The following is a 22,863-nucleotide window of genomic DNA, read 5'->3' as shown; positions in this document are numbered from 1 at the left end:
CCACTTATGCAGTAACTTAATCACAGTGGTACAAAAGCATTAAACTAGCAATTACGTAATTACACTTATTACAATTAGAGAGACCACAGTTCCATTTAGTGTCTCATTCCACTTGAGTTTTATGCTCTGGGGGCAGGCCTCTTACACACACTCATTCTCTCATGGGGGAATGATGGCTCTGGGTCACAGCTCATCCTCTTTGATTACGTAAGGGCACTTATTACAATAAGAGAGACCACAGTTCCATTTAGTGCATTCAACTTTAGAATGCAATTACTGAAGACAGTGACCATTGGTATTGTGAAAGCCTTTTAGAATAATTTAAAATATTTACTTTCTAAAAAAAAAAAAGCAAAGGGTATTTGGGGGTATGCATTGTAAAATTGCTGACCCAGTTATTCTGGCTGCATATTTGAGGCAAAATGTCCTTAAAATGGTTGTCTGCCCTGGTGATCAATGCAATTAGGGATATTCTGGATAGGTTGATGGACATATGTCTTTTTGAAGCCCATGCAACTATGAAAATTTCAGAGTCTTTTAACACATTTGCACAAGGTATATAGAGGTTTATTTACTAAAAGGATAATTTTCGTTTCCAACCCCTTGACTTCATTATACATTATGAAAGTCAGCTGCAAAAAGAGTATGTCTGGCTTTGTACAATTTGTATTTTTACCTATGCATTGTGGATTCTTTTTGCTATTCAACTTGAACATTAATGTAATTGGGAGTTCCATTACTGTAATGTATAAGAAAACCTCTATTGTTTACATTCCTACAAATATGGAAATATGCTTAGGTAGACGACTAATGGCTGTTATAATTTGTATCAATGGACATTATCTATTTTCACTCTGGCTGATGATAAAACAGCTTTAAATATAGTTCACAACTTTGATTGAAATGGATAGACTATTTACCCTTTCAGGTGTCAATTTTTTGCTGTACCCCTCCCTCATTGCAATGCTTTTGTCAGACAGTGAGGACACACGACCATGTATGGGCTGTTTCCATCTGGGAAACAATTTTTATCCCCAATATATGTCTCATTCCACTTGAGTTTTATGGTCTAACTTCAGTCTGGGGGCAGGCCTCTTACACACACTCATTCTCTCATGGGGGAATGATGGCTCTGGGTCACAGCTTGCCCTCTTTGATCAGTGACTCATTCCAAGTCAGCCTAGTTATTAGGTGATGCGGCAAATGGCCATCTATATACCCACCCACTTCACCTAGTATGTCTGTGTCCAACTGGGAAACCCCTTCTTGTTTCAGTTGGCTTGTTTGGTTTTCTGCCTCAAATGACTTTTGCCCTAGTGAAGGTCTTATCTGACTGCTCTGTGCATGTGCCAGGTATTTTCTTAGTGGGCTCAGCTCTTTCTCTTCTGTTTGACTACCTTCTCCGCTCCAATGTCTAGGTTCGTGGTGTCCAGGAATGAACTGCAAGACCCGTGAGGAAGCAGCCTCATGTAGTGACCTGGAAAAGACTGGACAAGAATGGTGTATTTAAATGTCAGAGTTGGATTTCTAAAATGACAATACTGAGTGTTGTTCTGAAATTAGACAAAATTTGCAAAATTTCAGTATTCACCTCTGACAGGAAGGAAATCATTTCCCTCTTGGCTTTTGCTTCTTGTGAATGGACTGAGTGATGGGAAGATGATGAGAGAGAAGGACAGAAGCAAAACCTGAAATAGAAGGAAACATGGGAACATTTTCAATGCAGGGACAAAGTGTTTGTAGATAAAAGAGAAGGTGGGAGGTAAAGCTTTTTTGCATATACATTACTGGAAATAAAAGTATAAAAATACTTAAGAGGAGCTAAACTGAAATGACTTACGGCAACACATGTCCCTGTCTGAGCTGCTTTTCCTGCAGACTGGGAAACCAGGGCCTGTAGTTTACGGAGCTGTTCTAGAAGAGACCTACAGAGGAAAAACATACATGTGTTCCTGTAATTTTGACTTTTATGGTATCTTTCTTAGATCAGGGCTCGACAAATCCCAGGCGCCAGGTCGCCATGGCGACTCAGAATTTTGTCCTGGCGCCTAGGAGTTTGTCAGCCTCTTACATCCACACAAAAATGCCCCCGCGTCACCACATGGGGGCGCTGCTGCCGCTGTCTGCCCAGGAGTCTGGGCAGACAGCACAGCCACTCAGAGCCCGCCCCCGAGCCTGTGATCACTCCCACGGAGTGATCCTGTAGGCTGAAACCGCAATTGCAGGAAAACCACAAGTGTGGGGACCTGACACAACATCCCCCTGCTGCCTGATCGCTCCATGAGAGCGACAGGGCAGCGGTAACCCCTTCAATGCGGCATTTAGGGGTTAATTCCCGTTTTTCCAGGGGCTCTGCTGCTGGTGGTCTGCCTGCAAGCCCAGGCAGACCAGCAACAGCAAAAACGAGCCCCCACAAGCCCTTTGATGACTCCTGTAGGCATGGAAGCCTACAGCAGTCATCAGAGACTCCCCCCTGCAATGGCTGGTCTATAGACCAGCAATTGCTTCCCAGCTGCCAGAGGCAGCTTCAGTGACAGGGGGAGAGGGTTCTTTGGTCTCCACATGAGTGTGGAGACCAGCCCCAACACCCCCCTGCTGCCTGATCGCTCCATGAGAGCAACAGTGCAGCGTTAACCCCTTCAATTCCACAATTGTCTATAACACATTCGTGGCATTGCAGGGGTTAACATTTGTCCCCACAAGCTTGTGGGGACTAAATATCAGTCAATGCTGTGCTCCAATGGAACATCCGCATTGAAAGCGTTAAAAAAATATATATATATATATATATATATCCAAAAAAATAATTAAAAAAAACAAAAAAACAGCACTGACCTGAAAGTCCAGGGTACTTCCAGGTCAAATGCTGTGAGTTTAGTAAGTGGGCTGATGATGATCAGATCACTCCTAACCAACTGTTAGTTTAAAAAAAAAATTCTGGCTCCTAACTTTTTTAGCTGGCGCCTAGAGTCACAACAAATTTGTCAAGCCCTGTCTTAGATATATACTACGGAACAGAACCAATTCTAGAACATCTAGTCAGCCCTTTTTTAATCGCTTCTTACCTAAAACTCATTTAGCTTTCTTGTATTACTTTACCGTGTTTGCCTGTATTATGCAAATTGGAAGTCAATTCCAGTTATCTACTACACTTTCTCTAAACCTCTTCCCTTTAAAAATTTTGTTTTTCATTTTCTTTTCTCCAGTTCTTCAGGTGTCACACCAGTTTCCCCATCCTCCTGCTATCAACCTCTTTAAGACAATTGATAATTTTCGAGGAACAATGGTAACATTTATCAACTGTATCTATTTTCCACTCACATATTATGTTTCTCAAGCTGCAAGACCTTCCGATGTAGCTCCTGATTCTGAGCTGTGCATGCTGACATCCTGGGAGAACCAACACATTAGGATGTTTACACATGTTCGTTACAAACACAGTTTGCTACGTTCATAGCTAAATCTAAAAAGTATAATGAAACTCCTATTTCAGTGTAAAAATAACAACACTTGTGCCACACAAATACAATTTTTAAATTACTATTATATTTTAAACAGCTTTTGTGCATTTTTAAACTAGTATTTAAATTGGCTAAAATTTACATTACTGTTTTTTATACACAGACACACACTACATCACCAAAAGTATGTGGACATATGACTAGAGATGTAACATTTCCAGAAATTTTCAAGCTATGGGAAATGTTTTTTTCCAGGAAAAAATGGAATGGAGCAGTTTTACAAATTGAAAATAATGTTGCTACACTCGGAACATGTAATGAAGTATAGAAAAGTATTATGCTTGAAATAAAAGTACAGCCTATTTAGTAAATAATAAAAATTTGCTTTTTAAAACTTTATTTTTTGTTGGAAATTGAACAAGGTTTGTATATGTTAAGAACATTTCAACTGTACACAAGAACAAGATGTAGGCCTCACCATTTTACTGAGAGGAGGAAAAGAAAAAAGAATGTACTGGCCAGAACTCAGACTATAGGTAAATATTACACTGTGATGGGGACGAACATTAATAGGAATCATTTAGATAATGATTTTTTAGATGAATTTGCATTCTCGATATTTGAATTGTATTCCAGGTTTTGCTTGTCATCAGGTGAAAGTCTTTCATGAAGCTCTTTCGGTTATATTGTTTACCATATCATAAACATATTGTTGTTTATGAAATACACCTAATTTCCTATTTTTTCCCCATCTCTAAACCCGGCCATCACACCTATATGAGCTTTCCATCCCATTCCCAAACCATGGGCATTAATATGGAGTTGGTCCTCCATTTGCAGCTATGAAAGGTAAATTACATTTATTGATATAGTGCCAACAGCTTCTGTAGCGCATTCCCATAGGTGGCGCTCTCCTGACATCCGCCAAACTCAGAATTGTCCATCAGACTTTTAGAAACATGTTTCCACTGCACTAGAGTCCAGTGGCAGTGTGCTTTACACCACTCAACCCAGCATTTGACATTGGACATACTAATCTTCAGCTTATGTAAAGATGCTCAGCCATGGAAACCCATTTCATGAAGCTCTTGATGCACAGATAGCCTCATATGACAGTGCCATGTTTAAAGTCACTGTGCTCTTTAGTATGACCAATTCTAGTGTCAATGTTTGTCTATGGAGATGGTATGCCTATGTGCTTGATTTTATACACCTGTTAGCAATAATAACTCAATAATTAGGAGGTCATATAGTATATATATATATATATATATATATATATATATATATATATATATATATAAATATATACACATACACATACACACACACACACACACAAACACACACACACATATATATACACATATAACATGGTTGTTTTATTGGTAGGCAAGATCCTCAGTTTTGACAATAAATCACTATAAACCTAGAGTCTAGGTGCAGTATTTTCTCAAGCCCCCCATAAATAACACCATACCTACTAACAAGTAAACTCACTTTAACACCCACTCACTCTACCATTGTACACTTACATACACACACACACACACTTTCGCCTCCTCTCTATCTCCCAGCCACAACTAAACCTAGGCTCACCCCTAACACTCCATCGTTATACACTGACACGCAAGCTCATATCATACGCTGACACCCACACATACATACATAACCAAATACTAACACATGTATACTCATGCTAAAACCATACACGTACACACTCTTACACATACTGTAACAGACACACATCATATGCTCACAATCATTAACACCTTAGAGTAACATACATTGATGCTAACACCATACACACTAACACCATACACATGCTCTAACACTACATGTGGATATACACACTCATGGTAATGCCATAGAGCAGGGGTTCTCAAACTGCGACCCTCCAGCTGCTGCAGGACTACATCTCCCATAATGCTCTTTCAGCTAAGGGGCTGGCTGAGGAGTATGGGAGATGTAGTCCTGCAGCAGCTGGAGGGCCGCAGTTTGAGAACCCCTGCCATAGAGTAACACACAACACCATATGCACATACATGCTAAAACCACCCTTATATACATGCACACACTATCCAGAACATACATAAACATTATACATAACAACATATATATATATATATATATATATATATATATATATATATTGTATGTATAGTGCACATACATACACATATACTCACACACAGTGCTTCTCTACTCAGTGGTGTAACAAAAATACCCCCTGCAAGATATACGGTTGGGACCTGCAAGCTTCCCCTACACACATACAGTAACATATTTATACTCAGTAAAATACTAACACAGTTACGCACACTAACATACTTACAAATACAAACTAACATATGATAACAGTATGTTAACAGTAACATAGGGGGCTAGGGGCCCACAGGGACCTTGCTTCCCTGTTATTTCTTATCTGCAATGGTAGAAAACTAAACATAGCTTTGATTGTGTTTCTAAGAATATGGTACCATCTGGTTATGAAGCTACAAAACGTGTCCGGTGTTTATAATGTACATACACTGGAGTAATGTTTATATATAATATATAAAATGTTATATAAATGTCAATCTAGTCATTGCGATTGGACTCATAGAGCTAATGGTAAGTTCCCAGACACACACATACATAAGTGGGACCTCTTGCCACGTAAGATGTTATATTGGTGGCAAGGTGTTGGGCAGTGTACACATTGCCACCAATATAACATCTTACGTGGCAAGATGTTATATTGGTGGCAAGGTGTTGGGCAGTGTACACATTGGGAAGTGTACAGTGTCCAGGATACTTCCTCCCAAAAGTCATTGTTCATGAACAGCACCATAAAATGGCATGGGTGCAATTTGCAAGGGGGGGGGTCTGCTAAAGAGCTAGCTGCCTGGCCCCACTCCTTAGAAGGATCAGGGTCCGTACTTGGGGCAATAAGGTTCTTCTTAACTTGGGGCACAGCATTATTAGAGCTGCAAGATGTGTTGCCTCTACAGCAGTATACAACATATCCATTATAGTAGTAATATAATTTTTAGCCCTAACCCAAAGTCTGACCTAATGAATTTCCCACTAACTAACCACCCACACTAAGTACCGTAATACCAACGAAGAGAAAAAAAGATCATTTGGGTCAAACACAGCTGATCTGAACACTGAGCAGCAGTAAAAACAGAAAAAAATATTTTATTTGATTAACATTAGTAAAACACAGGGAAACACTGTATCACAGCACTCTCTACAACTCATAATCACATGTGTGGAGGCCAGAGGCAGAGAACAGAGACAAAGAAAGCATTTATAAACCTTGCCTCTGCAGTTTTACAAATGTGTGGACATGATTCACTTTAACAGCGATCATATGCATAGATATTTGAGATATTGGCTCTAGAATGGCTGCTTGTGCTATGGAGGGGTCAGACAGAGCTGTCCACCTGCAATCCTAACACACCTAGCGGCACAGGAGCAATTTTTAGCAATGACGTACCAGGAACGTCACTGGTCTTGTAGGATTATTTGTTATGACATACTTGGTACATCATTGGTCATGAAGGGGTTAAAGACACCTATATAAGGATGAGTGATCTGCAGTGGAATAGACAATATTCAAGACTGATTGGTATGATTTTATTTATTTGTAAGCATTCATTTACTTGGTAACGAAATAGAATATGCTATGCTTCATTATATTGGATTTGTTAATTTATTGAATATAGGATCGGTCATGATATAATTTAATTTATTCTCATTCAATTAAGGTATTGTACTTAAAGAATGGGATAAATGTACACGTACTTTTCTTACCATTATATAGTAAGAAAAGTAAAATATGTTACAATGGATCTTCCTGTTGAAGAAATAAAAGTTGCATTAAAAAAAAAACACACAGCAAAAGTGGTGCTGCCAAATACAAATTTTTGCAGAAGCACTATGTTCCTTTTTTGTACAGAAGATACATACGTTATAGTTTATTACTGATGCAAGGAGAGATTAGATTGCTTTCTCTTTTATTTACATTCAAAGTAACAATAGTGCATACATGTGTAATATTTACCTATGTATGTGCAGCAGCATGCATGTAGGTTGAAACAAACTGAATCAAACACATCTTAAATAGGCTAAGAAATGCATACCTTGCTTCCAATCCATCCATATAATCTTTCTTCTTTTTCCGACTCTCTTGGGCTGACTGTTTGTTGCGGATTTTCCGACGGATTTTCTTTAGAATACGTTCTTCATGCTGTTAGGAAACCACTGGATTTTAGTTAAAGATTATGCAATAAATTATGTTTTATAGTGGATTAACTGTATAGTGCAATGTTGTCCAAGTTTAGACTAGGTGTCAAGAAGTTATTAGATTAATTATGTCATACAATAGAATATATGGAGTTTCAGGAAAGGTTAGTCCTTGATTCATTAGCAGGGAGTTGTGATGAGATATTTTTTTCCCTTTGAGTAACCTTAACAGAGAACATCTTGAAACAAATGCTGAGGAACAGAGGTCAAAAGCTAAAAAAATAAATAACATTTACAACAAAAAACTACATCTTTATGAAGAATTAACATGTGAAAAATATCTATACATATAAAACACAAGTCACTTGGGAATTGAGGGACATATTGAGAAATGCTTAAACAAAAGTCCAATCAAAGTTCAGATGCTGGAGCCTGATTGGACCTTTGCATTATGCCCCCACCAAATACAGTGTGGGTATGGGTTGAGGGGCTGCAGTATAGTTAATTTTAGGACGAGAGTAAAAAGCTCAGTTCTAGACATAATCTGCTTCTTGGGTATTTTACACAATGTGCCTCGCAACGATTCTGCTAACACAGGTTCTGCATTCTGCTGGCTTTAGTCTTGTTATATTCAATCTATGTGTATTGTTACATTAGATTAGGTCTACTGACAATAAGGGATCAATGAAGGAAATGGAACACATGCCCCGTGCCATGGGTAGTGTAATATTGGTTAATAAAATATGTCATAACAAAAAACTAAAAATTGTTAATAGTAAATATTATCTGGCAGCTACACATTTTTTCTTTATACATATAGTTTACAAATTTTACAAATGGATTCTTTAAAACCAACTTGGACAATTTTTCTGTCAGTGTCATAGGCGTTTTTTGTGGGGGTGAGGTTAACATTGGCATTTGCATTAATTGTGTGGGATAAAATTATAATCTAATAATACAGCTAGAAGATGGCTTGTGTAATGTAATTCAATAAGTTTTTTGCCGACCTGTAGCACTTGCTATGTGAGTCAGGGAGTTGGTAACTAGAAGTGAGCATTGTTGGGAGTATTGCAAAAAAAGGAGGTATACATTTTATTTATATCCTATAATTGAAGGAAAATACAACATATTACTCTTAATATTTTATTTTAAAAGTATAGTACAGTATTTTATTTAAATGTATAGTGAAGTGTATATAGATGACTCAAATAACTTTGAATCCCTTGATATCATCCCTAAAGTATGAGGCCATAGCAAATAGAGTACTTGCCTTTGTGAGAGGCAGCAATGTAGGCAGTGTTACACCTTCTTTGGTGAGCAGTTTTTTCTCATCATCAGTCAGTTTAAGCTCTCCACAAATCTCTGAATTACAGTTATTTTGCGAGGAAAGAGCTAATTGCTGTTGGACACAAAACATTAAAGAATACAAGATAAGAACAAGTGGTTTGAATTGGATGTATGGCTATAGGAAAACGTTACAAAGTTATAAACCAGGGATGTCCAACCTGCGGCCCTCCAGCTGCTGCAGGACTACATCTCCCATACTCATCAGCCAGGCCCTTAGCTGAAAGAGCATTACAGGAGATGTAGTCCTGCAGCAGCTGGAGGCCCGCAGGTGGACACCCCTGTTATAAACAATAAAGATGTAATGTATACCTTACCTTGTCACAAGTGCTGGATAACAGAAGATCCTTCACTGTCAAGTTGTAGGATGATTCATTGAAGCAAGGGGATAAATCCAGTCTCTCACCACCAAAGCACTGCCCCTCCCACATTTCTAAAGAAACAGAGTGGGGGAAAATGGTTATAAATAGTTAGACCAATACAATGTTATAAAGGGATGATTCATCTCTGACAAAAAGAAACACCTTTTCATTGAACTTAAGCAGTTAAAAGGTCCAGCCACATGAAGAAGCAGGTCACTTAATGAAAGAGGTTTGTAATATATCAATATATTAGTATAGTATTATACATAGTAAGTATGTATTATGCCACTTTGGAAATAAAGCATGGCAGAGAATATAGTGTTTTAAGCATTTTCTGTTATCAGATCTACAGTAATTTGTTTGATACAAGCTGTCTGTTGAATGTTAGAATGTTGAATGTTTCTGTAAAATCTGGTAAACCTCCTGAACTCCCCTCAGTTTTGATACCATGGACCGTTATGTGCATCTTGACATTCTCATTTTCAAGGATAGTGCACTCGTGGCTCATGTTGTATCTAGTAATTTGGCCACCTCTTTGATTCCCAATCTTGTGTGCATTTCATTAACCCGTAGATTTACATACTATCTAGATTTTCATTTACCGTAGATAGTATGTTATCATACTGGCATTCAAGCCTCCTAATTGGCTACCAACTTAAATCATGCTACACATTTTATGAAGAGTTTTTGAGAACAGCATCATTTATTCATATAATAAATATAACACCACTGAATATTCCCTCACTCTATTCATATTCCCTACTAAAACTTATTAGGCAATTTACAATGCACTCAACTCTTGCCTTTGCCCCATGCTCACCAAGATCTATGGAAACATCTGCTTTTGTTAACCAGTCAAGGCCTGGCATCACATGGCTAGAGTCCAAACAGTAATGTAGAGATGGACTGTCCTTCTGATCAGAGTGGTTGTCTTCAGAGAAGCCACTGTCACTAGCCCCTGGAGACCATAGGTTACAGTCTAAAGGCGAGTCAGCCGCCGAGGAGATGGATGCATTTTTGTCATGAGTGATGGTCTGTGAAGGGAAATTACTGTGAACTGAAACATCAGGATTTAAAAAAAAATATATATATATATATATATATATATATATATATATATGTATGTATGTATTATTTAGTACTTACACTCTGTTCTGAAGCTACCCACATCGGTACCGAAGAGATATCTTCCTTACAAAGAATGCCATCTTGACAATCAAAAAGGAGATCTAGAAGTTCAAGGCTCTGTATATGATTCAGCTGGTCCTAAGGGAGAAGATTGTTTCAGAAAACACTGTTTTTCTACTATCTTAATCTTTAAATATAGAAAATAAAGCATTTGAAGGATGCACTCACATTAATGCCCATTGTTAACCCACATTTCAGACTTACATATTAAAATTAAGGTTACTTCATCCATGAGGGGATTATCTAATTTAAGCATAAATTCAGCTACGCTTCAGCGCTCCATTTGGTTTTCCAACTAGGATTAGCATTTGGCTGCAGTCAATTTGTCAACATTTTCATATTCATGTAGCAATTACTGTCTAACAATTTAATTTAGAGAATGTCTAAATGTTATTATTTGGGAAATAAGTAGCATACTCTTGCATTCGTGTCCTATTTGGGACATCCTTGAAGCTGGACAATTCAATTTACCCCCATGAAACCATATATTTTTTTAAAACTACACACCCCAAGATATTTCAAGTGGTGATATTTCAATACTTTCCATGCACTAATTATACCACCATATTGTACTTCAGGTTTGACTTTACAGCTCCTGGTATATGTCACTGTCAAACAATATATGTTCAGGAACACCTCCCAGCTACAGTGATACCTCTCATGCATATGTTTGTTGGGTTGCTTGGAGGCTAAACAGGCTAAGGCAGGAGATGCACATTTTTTACATTGGAATTTTCACATCTTGTCATCATCATGCACACACGTCTTATTTGGAAGATACTTGAAGCTGGAAAAATAAAATTTCCCCCATCAAACCATATATTTTTAAAAACCGGACACCTCAGGGTATTTTAAATGATGGTATTTTAACACTTTAATTCACTAATTCTACCACCAGCCTTTGCCAAAGTTTACAGTAGTATTTTTTTCCACACACATTGCACTGTAGGTATGAAGTTACAGCTCTTGGTATGTGTCACTGTCACATAACACCCCAATATGTATTCAGGAACACCTCCTAAGTACAGTGATATCATCTATGCATAGGTTTGAAGGGTTGTTTGGGGCTAAATGGCCACATTTGAGGTGTGTATTTTTCAATTTATAATTTTGACATTTGGTCATCATATGTCCATGTCCATTCGGGACATATTTAAAGTCAATTCAATTTACTCCCATCAAACCATATATTTTTGAAAACTAGATACTCCAGGGTATTTCAAAGGGTGGTATTTTATCAATGCACTTAAGAATAGTTTCGCAAGCTATGGTAGCGAAACAATACAGTAGCTTGAACAAAGGGATAATTATATAGAAGTCATCTACATACAAGTGGTAACCTTTGTTCATAAGGTGGGAAATTTGGCCCCAAACAATCTTGCCACTGGTTCCTAATTGTTTTGGTCAACCCAGAGTCTCAAGGTATCTTTCCCTTTCCTCTTATACACCTTCTCGCAGAGTTTATACACCTTCAGCCCATACCAGGAAAGCTTGGAAAGAATATACTGCTTGAACCCCAACCTTCCCTTATACTTTATCAGGGATTCATCCACACAGATATACAGCCTTTCAATCTGGGGGAGCTCCCTAGGGGGGAAGGCTGTTATAGGATAATTTCATATCTTTGTCTAGCCATAGAGTGGGTGTAAATAGGGGTACTACAGATGGGGCTGGTGCTGATAGAAGGCTTTTTAATTAAATAAATTCTAGGACATCAATAGGGGTCCATGGCTGTTTTGCCAAAAAATAATTAGGGCTTGTAGCATCGAACTGCTGAGCGTAAAAGTTAGATTGAGAGACAATATACCCAAGACCTCATCTCCCAGAAAAAGCTGCACAAGCTGCAAGGGGTAAATACCCTACCATCAATAATGATGCCAGGAATTGCAGTAAAAGGAGGGATAGCTGGCATATAAGGACTAGGCACTACGTATTCCTCAGCAGTACTGCAGCAACTACTTGTGGCAGGTGACCCGGCAACCACAGATATATCAGTAGATGTATCTGTAAACTGACAGATGTCAAAATCAGATGGTGAATCAGTGGCCTCAACATCTGAGGCCAAGAGGGCATATGCAACCTCAGCGCTACGCCTGCATTGCATCATACTAAAAAAAGTTTGGAGAAAAATTAAGCACTAGTGGGTAAAAATGTGCTGTAAGCAAATGTATTCTTAAATTTCTTTTAAAAAATTATTATTTTTTATATTTTAAATTCTTTGACCTATTTTAACATTTTCTTGGAAGTGGATGGTTTCCCTTACGATGTCATGATGACCATATTGAAAGGCCCTCTCATAAGATGATGCCCTTCTGCTGGATGGAAACAATAACAGTAAAAAGATCCCAAATAGATCTGCCCAGACCTAACAGAGACCTGTCTTGATTCCCCGACAGAGGGGTGTCCTGTCCTATTCATGTCGGATCTTGAGTATTCCTTGTCTTGTTCCCCGTTGTGCCCTGTATTATGTATATCTTGTCTGGTTATGGTTCTTGCTTGGTCTCCCTGACCCTTGCTTGTTATGTTTCTGCTATATACTCTGCTTAGCTTCCCTACTCCTAGCCTGCAGCATCCTGCACATGATTCCAGTGCTATGTCTTATGCCTGCTCCAGGGTGCCTGCAGGATTTCTCGAAGTTCTGCTCTATTCTGTTCTGTCATCATCCGCTGCTATGTCAGGGCACTGATATGTGGCTGCACAACCCTAGATGCCCACCGGGAGAGTGCTGTCACCCTGCACCAGGCCCTGTCCAACTCCGCTACTGCACCATAACTCCTGAACACAATCTTTGGGCTCTCTGGGTCTTTACAGTCGTCTGTATGGACCCGGTTCCTGATATGATCCTTCAAGTATAAGCAGTAAAGTAGAATATAAAATCAATATAAAAATATTCAAAAAATATTCAGAAATAGTTACAAATTAAAAATAAATAAGAAAGACTCTAGTGATTTCACAATGAAAGGTGAACCATCCAGTTCCAAGAAAATGTAAAATGTTGGTTCAGTAAATGAGAAAGGAAAAACGAAATACAAAACACAACAGAAATGTAACAATGGGTCCTAATTTTTATATACTGTATGTATATATAAATGAAAATTGGCTTTTCTGTGTATTATTTGGTAGCATCTTTACTGATTAGATCATAACAAAAGTAATTCAGACAGATTAATACATAGCTGAAAATTATATTGCATCAATATGAACTAATAAAAAATACAAAAAAATAGTAATTTTTTGAAAAAAATTAGAAAAGGACCAGGTATAGATATTTTAATCTGTTTTAGAAAAATAGGTAATAAAATGTTAAGTATTAAATTAAGAAAAACTGTTTCAGGATATCAAATTGAGCAGCAATCAATCTATATGAAATTATATGTAAAATATATTAAATTATATTTAATGTATACCTGGTCCTTTTTCCTTTTCTATCCGGGTCTGCACCCACACCAGCTGATTATACCCCAAGTTCTGCCCCAGATATTGTGCCAGTAAAGGATAACTGTGAGGAGTGGATAGCCCCATCTGGGTACACTGTTGATATTCCCCTCCTTCAGTGTCCCCAATCCAATTTATGCTATTCCAGGGGACTACGTTTTGGGAGAGATTCCAGATGAGTATGCAAAGGCAAGGACAGCCACTTTGCTTGCCACCAAACCCTTCAATCCCTGCCGCAGCACGGGAGATGAGGCCGTCGTTTGACAGCCTGAACTCCCCACTGACAGCAGAAGCTTTCTGCTGTCTGATCTGATGTAACAACTTCTGACAGTTTAAAATGTAACAGCTTTCCAGCTTTCATGCCGGAAGCTGTTACATCAGATCAGACAGCAGAAAGCCGGCGATGCCGGCTTCTGCTGTCAGGGGGGAGACATGGTTTCTCACGCAACCCAGAAGTTCATCGGAGGACAGGGTATCCCCCTGCACCCCCCTCCCGTCCTGAAACAGACAAGGAGAAAAAAAACGGTTATTCATTTAAAAAATAATAAAATGAGCTAAGTGATGTCATTGTGACATCACTGGCATAAATAACATGTCCCTAAGAGGTCCTCTAACCATTTAAAAAAAAATAATTATATAATACAAAATAAATAAGTGAAAAAAAAAAATATAAAAAAAAGATACACCCCATTGCCCTAGCATAACATCTACCCAGTATAACCCTCCTGCCCCCATTCACAACCCCTCAAACCTGTTAAGCCATAAGCATAAAAATTCTACAAAAAATGCAAACCTTATAGTATGTTCCCTGGTGCTGGGAAAATCTATATAACTTAGGTACCGTATTTGCTCGATTATAAGACGACCCTGATTATAAGACGACCCCCCAAAATCTGAATATTAACTTAGGAAAAAAAGAAAAAGCCTGAATATAAGACGACCCTAAAGGAAAAAAGTTTTACCAGTAAATGTTAATTCATGTAAACTATTTTTTTTAATAAAAGCTATGATTGAGAAAAATATTTTTTTTGTTTTTATTTCTTGTATTTTCCAACCTGTCCCCCAGTTACGCACATCTGCCCCCAGGCTTGCCACACCAATATGGCACTGTGGCCCATGATATGCCTTTTAACCCTCTATATGCCACTGTGCCCCATGGTATGCCTTTTGACCCCCTATGTGCCACTCTGCCTCCAGAAATGCCTTATACCCCTATATCCCATTCTGGCATTTAGGGGGTTAAAATGCATATTATGGGGCAGAGTGGCATATAGGGAGGTATAAGGCATTCCAGGAGGCAGAGTGGCATTAAGGGAGTTAAAAGGCATTATATAGAGCACTCTGCCTCCAGAAATGCCTTATACCCCTATATGCCACTCTGGCATTTAGGGGGTTAAAAGGCATATTATGGGGCAGAGTGGCATATAGGGAGGTATAAGGCATTTCAGGAGGCAGAGTGCACTATTAAATGCCCCCTTAACGCCACTCTGCCTCCTGAAATGCCTTATACCTCCCTATATGCCACTCTGCCCCATAATATGCCTTTTAACCCCCTAAGTGCCAGAGTGGCATATAGGGGTGTAAGGCATTCAAGAAATGACACACACACACACACACACACACACACACACTTACTTACTTACCGGTGCTTCCAATTTCCTGCTGGATTGCCGGGGCAGCGGGTTGACGTCTCATTCCGCGGCAGCCGGAAGGAGGTGGAGTTGGCAGCGGGGGTTTGTATGCGTCCGTCGCAAATACCTTCCCCGGCTGTCAGAGATCAGGAACTCTGGAACTCTGACAGTCGGGGAAGGTATTTGCGACGGACGCATACAAACCCCCGCTGCCAACTTCACCTCCGGAAGCACCGGTAAGTGTGTGGGGAGGGGGGAGGCGACGACAAGAGGATCCAGGTCCCCTGCAGCGGTGCGGGGGATCTGGATCTTAGTCTCCTAATCAGACCTCTATTTGAGGTCTGATTAGAAGACGACCCCGATTATAAGACGAGGGGTATTTTTCAGAGCATTTGCTCTGAAAAAAACCTCGTCTTATAATCGAGCAAATACGGTATTTCTGAAATCAGGACACCTGAATTGATAAACTTGGAGGGGATTTCCCATCACTTTACCTAATTTTGGGAATTTTTTTTAAAAATTAGGTTTTTTTTCTAATTTTCACTAGTTTTTACTAAAATTCTCATTCTAAATTTTCAGCTAGTCATCCAATCATGATATCAAAAGAAAGCTCTATCTCTCCTGGAAAAAACAATATATAGTTTACATGGGTACACTATCCACAGGAAAAGAGAATAATCGCTGAACCGACAGAGCAAAAATGGCAGAATTGCTCTGGGACTTGAAGTACCAAAACCCCCTGGGATTGAAGGGGTTAAACCACTTGGCCAATGCATAATAAATTGATTGTGGTGAAAGTCACAGGCAAAAGTCGTGGCATGGAAATGTTAAAGTGTGGGGAACTAGTGGTTTCTAATTGCAATGGGGTTGTTGCGAGGGTGGGGGAGCAGTATGATATAAAAGAATGGATAGGGAAGAAAATTAATAAGAGGAAACTATTATAGAAAGACTAAATAAAATAAGTGAATTAACAAGATATTGAACATTAATGCCTATGAGAAATGTCTGCAGTTTTGGCCCAAATTACCTATAATATAACTCCATCTTTTGATAAGGGAAAACATTGGTTTGCATGAAACAAAGTCCAAGTATGAACAGAAGGTTAAGATGTGATAAAAATAATGTTAAAAGAATGTTCGGAGTTCTAAGTGTGACATACCACAAATTAATAGATTGTTGTGACGCATTTACAGTATCAATCAGTGGTCGGCCCAGTGATTTTAATTGAAATACTGGTTGACCCAATAATTTTTGTTCATCTTAAATCAATGCAGTTACTTAAATCTTGAACAGTGGCTTGATTTTTAAATCTTAAGGTTGGACTCTGGCCCTGTGAATATGTTTCTTTCCAACCTCAGTTATTGTGTAACTTTCTAATGATGCAAAAAGTATATTTTTTGTAAGGAGGGGAGTAGAAGCATTTGAAAAGCAGGTAAACAATGTTATAGTCCATTAGCTGATGTATGGTCCTCCATATCCAGTAACCATTACACCAACAATGACTTTTATGACATCACATTCTAAATACATAGACATTAATATATAGTTGACCCCTCTTTGCAGCTTTAGGAGCATCCACTCTTCTGGGAAAGCTTTCCACAATATTGTGCTCATTCATCCAGTAGGGCTGTTGTGAGTTCAGACACTTATGTTGTATGAGAAGGCCTGGCTCATAATTTCCATTCCAGTTCATCCCAACGTTGTTCATTGGGGTTGAGGTCAGGGCTCTTTGAGGGTCAGTCAAGTTCTTCCACACCAAACTTATCCAACCATATCTTTATGGACCTTGCTTTCTGCACTGGGGCACAATCATGCTATAATAGAAGAGGGCCTTCCCCAGACCGTTCTCACAAAGTTGGAAGCATAACATTGTACAAAATATATTGGTATGCTGAAGCATAAAGATTTCCCTTCACTAGAAGGGGCCTAGCCAAACCCTGTAACACACCCCCATAGCATTATTCCTCCCCCACCAAACTTTACAGTTGTCACAATGTAGTCAGGCAAGTAAAGTTCTCCTGGCATCTGTCAAACCCAAACTCGCCCATCAGACTGCCAAACAGAAAAGCATTCATTGTGACTGCTCCAGAGTCCAGTGGCCATGCGCTTTACACCTCCTGACCTAACGTTTGGCACTTGGTGATGTGAGGCTTGCATGGAGCTGCTTGGCCATGGAAACCCATTCAATTAAGCTCCTGCCACACAGTTTTTGTGCTCATAATAATGGTGGCATCCTATCCCAGTACAATACTTGAATTCAGTGAGCTCTTCAGAACAACCCAAGTGTTTTTAAATGTAGACTGCATGGCTAGGTGCTTAATTTTATACACATGTGGCAATGGGTCTGATTGAAATACCTGAATTCAATACTTTTGTCTATATAGTGTACCTAGTTTAAGAGAATTGTGCATCTCATGGTAAAAACAGACAAAATACAAGTTTATTTCCTTGAGTATTTGTCCATATGTACTAAAAAAAATAGTAAATTTGGCTTAAGCTATAATTTGACTTGAATGTCCTCACCCTTTATCAAATACGTGTAGTTTTAGATTTAAATTCCAAGAGAGTCTCAGTGCCAGCTTCATGGTAAGCAATATAGCCATGTAAAATTAGATTTACCAAAATGTGGGTACTTATTGGTGGCTAACCAATATATGGATAGGTGCTTTTAAAAAGTATTTGTTGGCTGTGCCTGGGTGTGAGCTGATTTCTTTGTTTGCTGTTTGTACATATCGATAATTTCAGCATCACCTCAAATAAAAAAATGTATGTTTTAGGGTATGCATCCCTTTTTGTATTTTTGTGCATATTTGCAGGCCCACCGATTAAGCGATATGGTAAGCAATATAGCCATGTAAAATTAGATTGGACTCGCCAAAATTTGGGTACTTTGATATGTGGCGGACTAATCAAAGTCATAATGTGATGGAATTTCCAATAGTTATGTGTTAGATAGGTGCGTTTAAATAGGATTTGTTGGCTGTGCTTGGGTGTGAGCTGATTTCTTGCTTTGTTGTATGTACATATTGTTAATTTCAGAAGCACACCAAAATTTGAATATATTAGCTTTTTCGGGTATTTTTCTTTTTCTGTATTTTTCTTTTTTATTATTACTTAAATCTTGAACAGTGCCTTGATTTTGAGTCTTAAGATTAGACTATGAATCTGTGAATATCTTTCTTTTGAACCTCAGTTGTTGTGTAATCATGTAAAACAGCTAATTTCTTTCTTGAGAAAGACCATTTCGAAAGCAGGTAAACAGTGTTAGGAAGTGTTTGAGAAGCAGGGAATATTTTCATAGTTTTTCTATAGGCAGATTTAGGTAGCAGCCATACAGGATACTACGTGGCACTCCTATTTTTTAAGGAGAAACTAGTCATTGACACCTAGTTTAAGGAACTGTGTCATCAAGATTATTTTCCCCATGTTTCCCCACATATGCTTAACCTAAAAAAATATGTACAAATAACAAAATACTACATTTGTGTGGTCTATACACGTTCTAAAAACTTGCCTATAGACAGACATTGTTTTTATTTTCTATGCTATGATGTACTATACATGTACTTTATATAATTTAGCCATCTACCCGATACTAGAACATTACTGAAAATAGGAATAGACCACTATGTAATGTTGTATATGGTGAACCCTAGCACTCAGTACATGTGTTGTAATTGCAACATAACTGCAAGGGGCATTTATTTAAAACTGTAGCACATTTTCGGAACAATGTTTTGGGAAAACTTTGGGAACCAATAGAAGCTCTTGTTGCTAATGCCACATTTAGGAGTGAATTGCTTTGTTGCCTTGTGTTTTTGATTAACTTAAACGTGAGGTCCCATTGGAAAAAAACACCTCCTTGACCATAAAGTCCAGTGCTGTATACAGTGTTGTAGGTCAACATTAACAAAAACCTGGGCTCATATAACAGAGCTACTGTAGAACACATATACATTTGGTAATATGAAGCTACCTGAAAAAATTATATGCAAACTTATTTTTTAGAAATTATTTTTTATCTGTTACAAACTAAAGCATTTGGTGGGAGTTCCCCTTTAAGTTTGTGATCATTTTTATAATTATTTAAATACTAGGCTCCTCACTGTTTGGAATAGGGGGTTGTCATTTTCAAGGTGAATCTGTTCTTATCTGTTGTATTTAGACATGTATACTATCCTTTCATAATAGAGGTACTGCTTTTTTGTAGTCTAGTATGGGAGAGGTAGTATGGATGTTGTATTAGTGATAGCTAAATTCCAGCTACAGAGTTGGTATGCTTCTCTGAAGAAGTGGGGTTTGAGATTTTTATTGAATATTGGAAGGGGGGGTGAAAGTTGGAGGTTCGGTGGAAGAGAGTTCCAGAGATTTAGGGAAGCACGAGTGAAGTCTCGTAAGCGGGAAGGAAGAGGTGACAAGTGAGGAGGAAAGTTATTTTGGTATTTTGTTATGAGGGTAGAAATGTATTGAGGGTAGAGGGTAGAAATGTATTGAGGGATTTATACATATATTATGGAGGGCTTTATAGATTAGTGCAATGACTTCACAGAGTGGGGACGCAGCAGATGAGCAGTGTGTAAGAAAGATAAGCCTACCAGCAGCATTTAGGATAAATTGCAGACTCCAGACAGAGGAATCAGGAGAGTGTTGCAATAGTCAAGGTGAGAATAATAAGGAAATGAACCAGGGTTGTTGTGGCTTCTTGGGTCAAGAATGGGCAGATGCGAGAGATGTTCTTTAGGTGCAAGCGGCAGGCTCTTGTAAGGGACTGAATGCAAGGGAAGAAGGAAAGGTTTGAGTTGAAGATGGCTCCAAAGAATGCGGCGTGGTTAATGGGAGAGATGCTGATGAAGATAGAGAATTTCGATATTCGGAGCTCAATTTCAAATATATTTCTTTTTAGGTAGAGTAGTGACATCCATGAAATAGCAGACAGGCAGTTGGTAATACGTTATATGAGAGACGGAGAGAGATCAGGAAAATTCAGGTAGATTTGGGTATCATCTGCATATACCGTATTTGCTCGATTATAAGACGAGGTTTTTTCCAGAGCAAATGCTCTGAAAAATACCCCTCGTCTTATAATCGGGGTCGTCTTCTCAGACCCCCCAAAAATGTCTGCTGGGGCCATGCTGCTTACCGGTCGCGAGCAGCGTCTCTTCTGTTAGAAGCAGGAGGACAGGAAGCTTGCAGCGTCCTCACAGAGCTCTATCTCCCCCTCCCTCCTCTGGGGGCGGGGCCAGAGAAGTTGCTCTACAGCCGGTCCCCTGCAGAAGTCTTCGAGTGAGAGATCTGCAGTTCAGGTAAGGGGGTGGGGGGGGTTTTTGGGTAAGTATGTGTGATTAATGTGTGTTTAATGTGTGAAGTATGTGTGATTAATGGAATGAATGAGTATTTAAATGTGTTTGTGTGTGATAGCATGGATGTGTAAGGGGGGTGGGGGTTGTAGCATGGCATAGGGAGGCTGTAATCCCACTACTATCATCCCCAGGTTCCAGCATGTACTGGCTGCCTTGGCTTGATAGGAGTGTGATTGCTGTTAGCAGTTTGATATATATATATATATATATATATATATATCAAACTGCTAACAGCAATCACACTCCTATCAAGCCAAGGCAGCCAGTACATGCTGGGTTAAAAGGCATATCATGGGGCTGAGTGGCATATAGGGGGTTAAAATGCATTTCTGGACCTCCAGAAATGCATTTTAACCCCCTATATGCCACTCAGCCCCATGATATGCCTATATACCTCCAGAAATGCATTTTAACCCCCTATATGCCACTCAGCCCCATGATATGCCTTTTAACCCCCTATATGCCAGAGTGGCATATAGGGGTATAAGGCATATCATGGGGCAGAGTGGCAAATAGGGGGGTATAAAGCATTTCTGGGGGCAGAGTGGCATAACTGGGGGGGGGCAGGTTGGCAAATAAAAGGAAATTTAAAAAATATATTTTTCTCAATCATAGCTTTTATTAAACATGAAAAAATAATTTACATGAATTAATATTTACTGGTAAAACTTTTTTCCTATAGGGTCGTCTTATATTCAGGCTTTTTGTTTTTTTCCTAAATTAATATTTTGATTTTGGGGGGTCGTCTTATAATCGGGGTCGTCTTATAATCGAGCAAATACGGTAGATGATACTGGAAGCCACATAGTTAATTAGTTTTGCAAAAGATTAATTATAAAACCAAGGAAAACATAACTAATTAAGTTAGCCTCCTCCCATGACAAAACAATGATTTTTTTGGACTTTGCCCTCGAGCTTGTGCGAACGCAAGGCAGAAATGACCAAACAGACACCGATACAAGAAAAACATGAAACCAAAACAGCAGGGTATTAAAACTTTCTCATAATTATGACCTGAGCAACATGCTGTTTAATACAATATTTGCTATACTTTAGACAAACTCTCAAAGAAAATCTACTTGACTAATGATACTGCTACAAACTAATCAACTGGCAAATCTTAATCCAAAGTATACAATTGTAACCAAACACACATTTTTGCATCAAATGATCCTTTTCAGATTAAATAGTGCCCTGAGGTTTTTGAGTGGGGTATCTCTTTTAAAAGGAAAAAATTTGCCCCTTTGAGTAAGCTGCTCAAATGTAGGCTTAAGGTTATTTAAAGAAATACTGTTACAATGCATGAGGCACACTCTTTCAGTAAGTGTTTCTCGTGAATCGATCCTTATAGTACATAGCTTTGCTGTAAATATCCACATTTACACTCATACCTGTCTCTTATCAGCTTCCATGTCCATTAGAGCTTCTTTTAACATGTGTATCTTATTCTTCAGTATCACGTCTCCTCTTGCTATGTATCTTCCTATGTCCAGTTCACTCCTTCCTCCAGTGACAAATTGTCTCTGTCTGAGCTACTAAAGCCACAGCTTCAAACATAAAACCCTGATATAGTGAAACAAGATATTGCAAAACTCTTTCATTATACCATTGGCTTTTTACCACACCCTCCAATGCCAAGAAATAGTCCCTGTGCTGCGGCAGGGGTCAAAATCTGTGTTTGTGAAGCAAATGTACAAAGTCCTCTACACTGATGTCATGTTGACCTTTTGCACACTACTATAATTATATTATCATAAAATGTATTATCAACTTTGATATGCAGATGACAGCAAGTCAAATATAACACTATCTACCAGGAGGAATGTTTATGTATACACTGACAATTTAT

At 38.7% G+C, this 22,863-nt stretch overlaps 1 protein-coding gene across 1 annotated transcript; it reads right to left on the bottom strand.

The window, feature by feature from the left end:
• Positions 1-536: 536 nt before the first annotated feature.
• CREB3L3 (cAMP responsive element binding protein 3 like 3) lies at positions 537-22,645 on the bottom strand. Its single transcript, XM_053461745.1, has 10 exons — positions 22,406-22,645; positions 10,547-10,666; positions 10,221-10,434; positions 9,356-9,471; positions 8,965-9,093; positions 7,592-7,698; positions 3,322-3,390; positions 1,841-1,925; positions 1,592-1,688; positions 537-1,487 (listed from the first exon to the last, which is right to left on the bottom strand). Exons 1-10 carry the CDS (start codon positions 22,448-22,450, stop codon positions 1,138-1,140), a joined length of 1,332 nt encoding a protein of 443 aa, XP_053317720.1. The 5' UTR covers positions 22,451-22,645; the 3' UTR covers positions 537-1,137.
• Between the last annotated feature and the right edge of the window lie 218 nt (positions 22,646-22,863).

This window comes from Spea bombifrons, chromosome 1, assembly GCF_027358695.1.
Source record: "Spea bombifrons isolate aSpeBom1 chromosome 1, aSpeBom1.2.pri, whole genome shotgun sequence".
NCBI classification, from domain to species: Eukaryota; Metazoa; Chordata; class Amphibia; order Anura; family Pelobatidae; genus Spea; species Spea bombifrons.
Note: the sequence above shows the minus strand (reverse complement) of the source record. Positions and strands in the feature narration are given on the sequence as shown.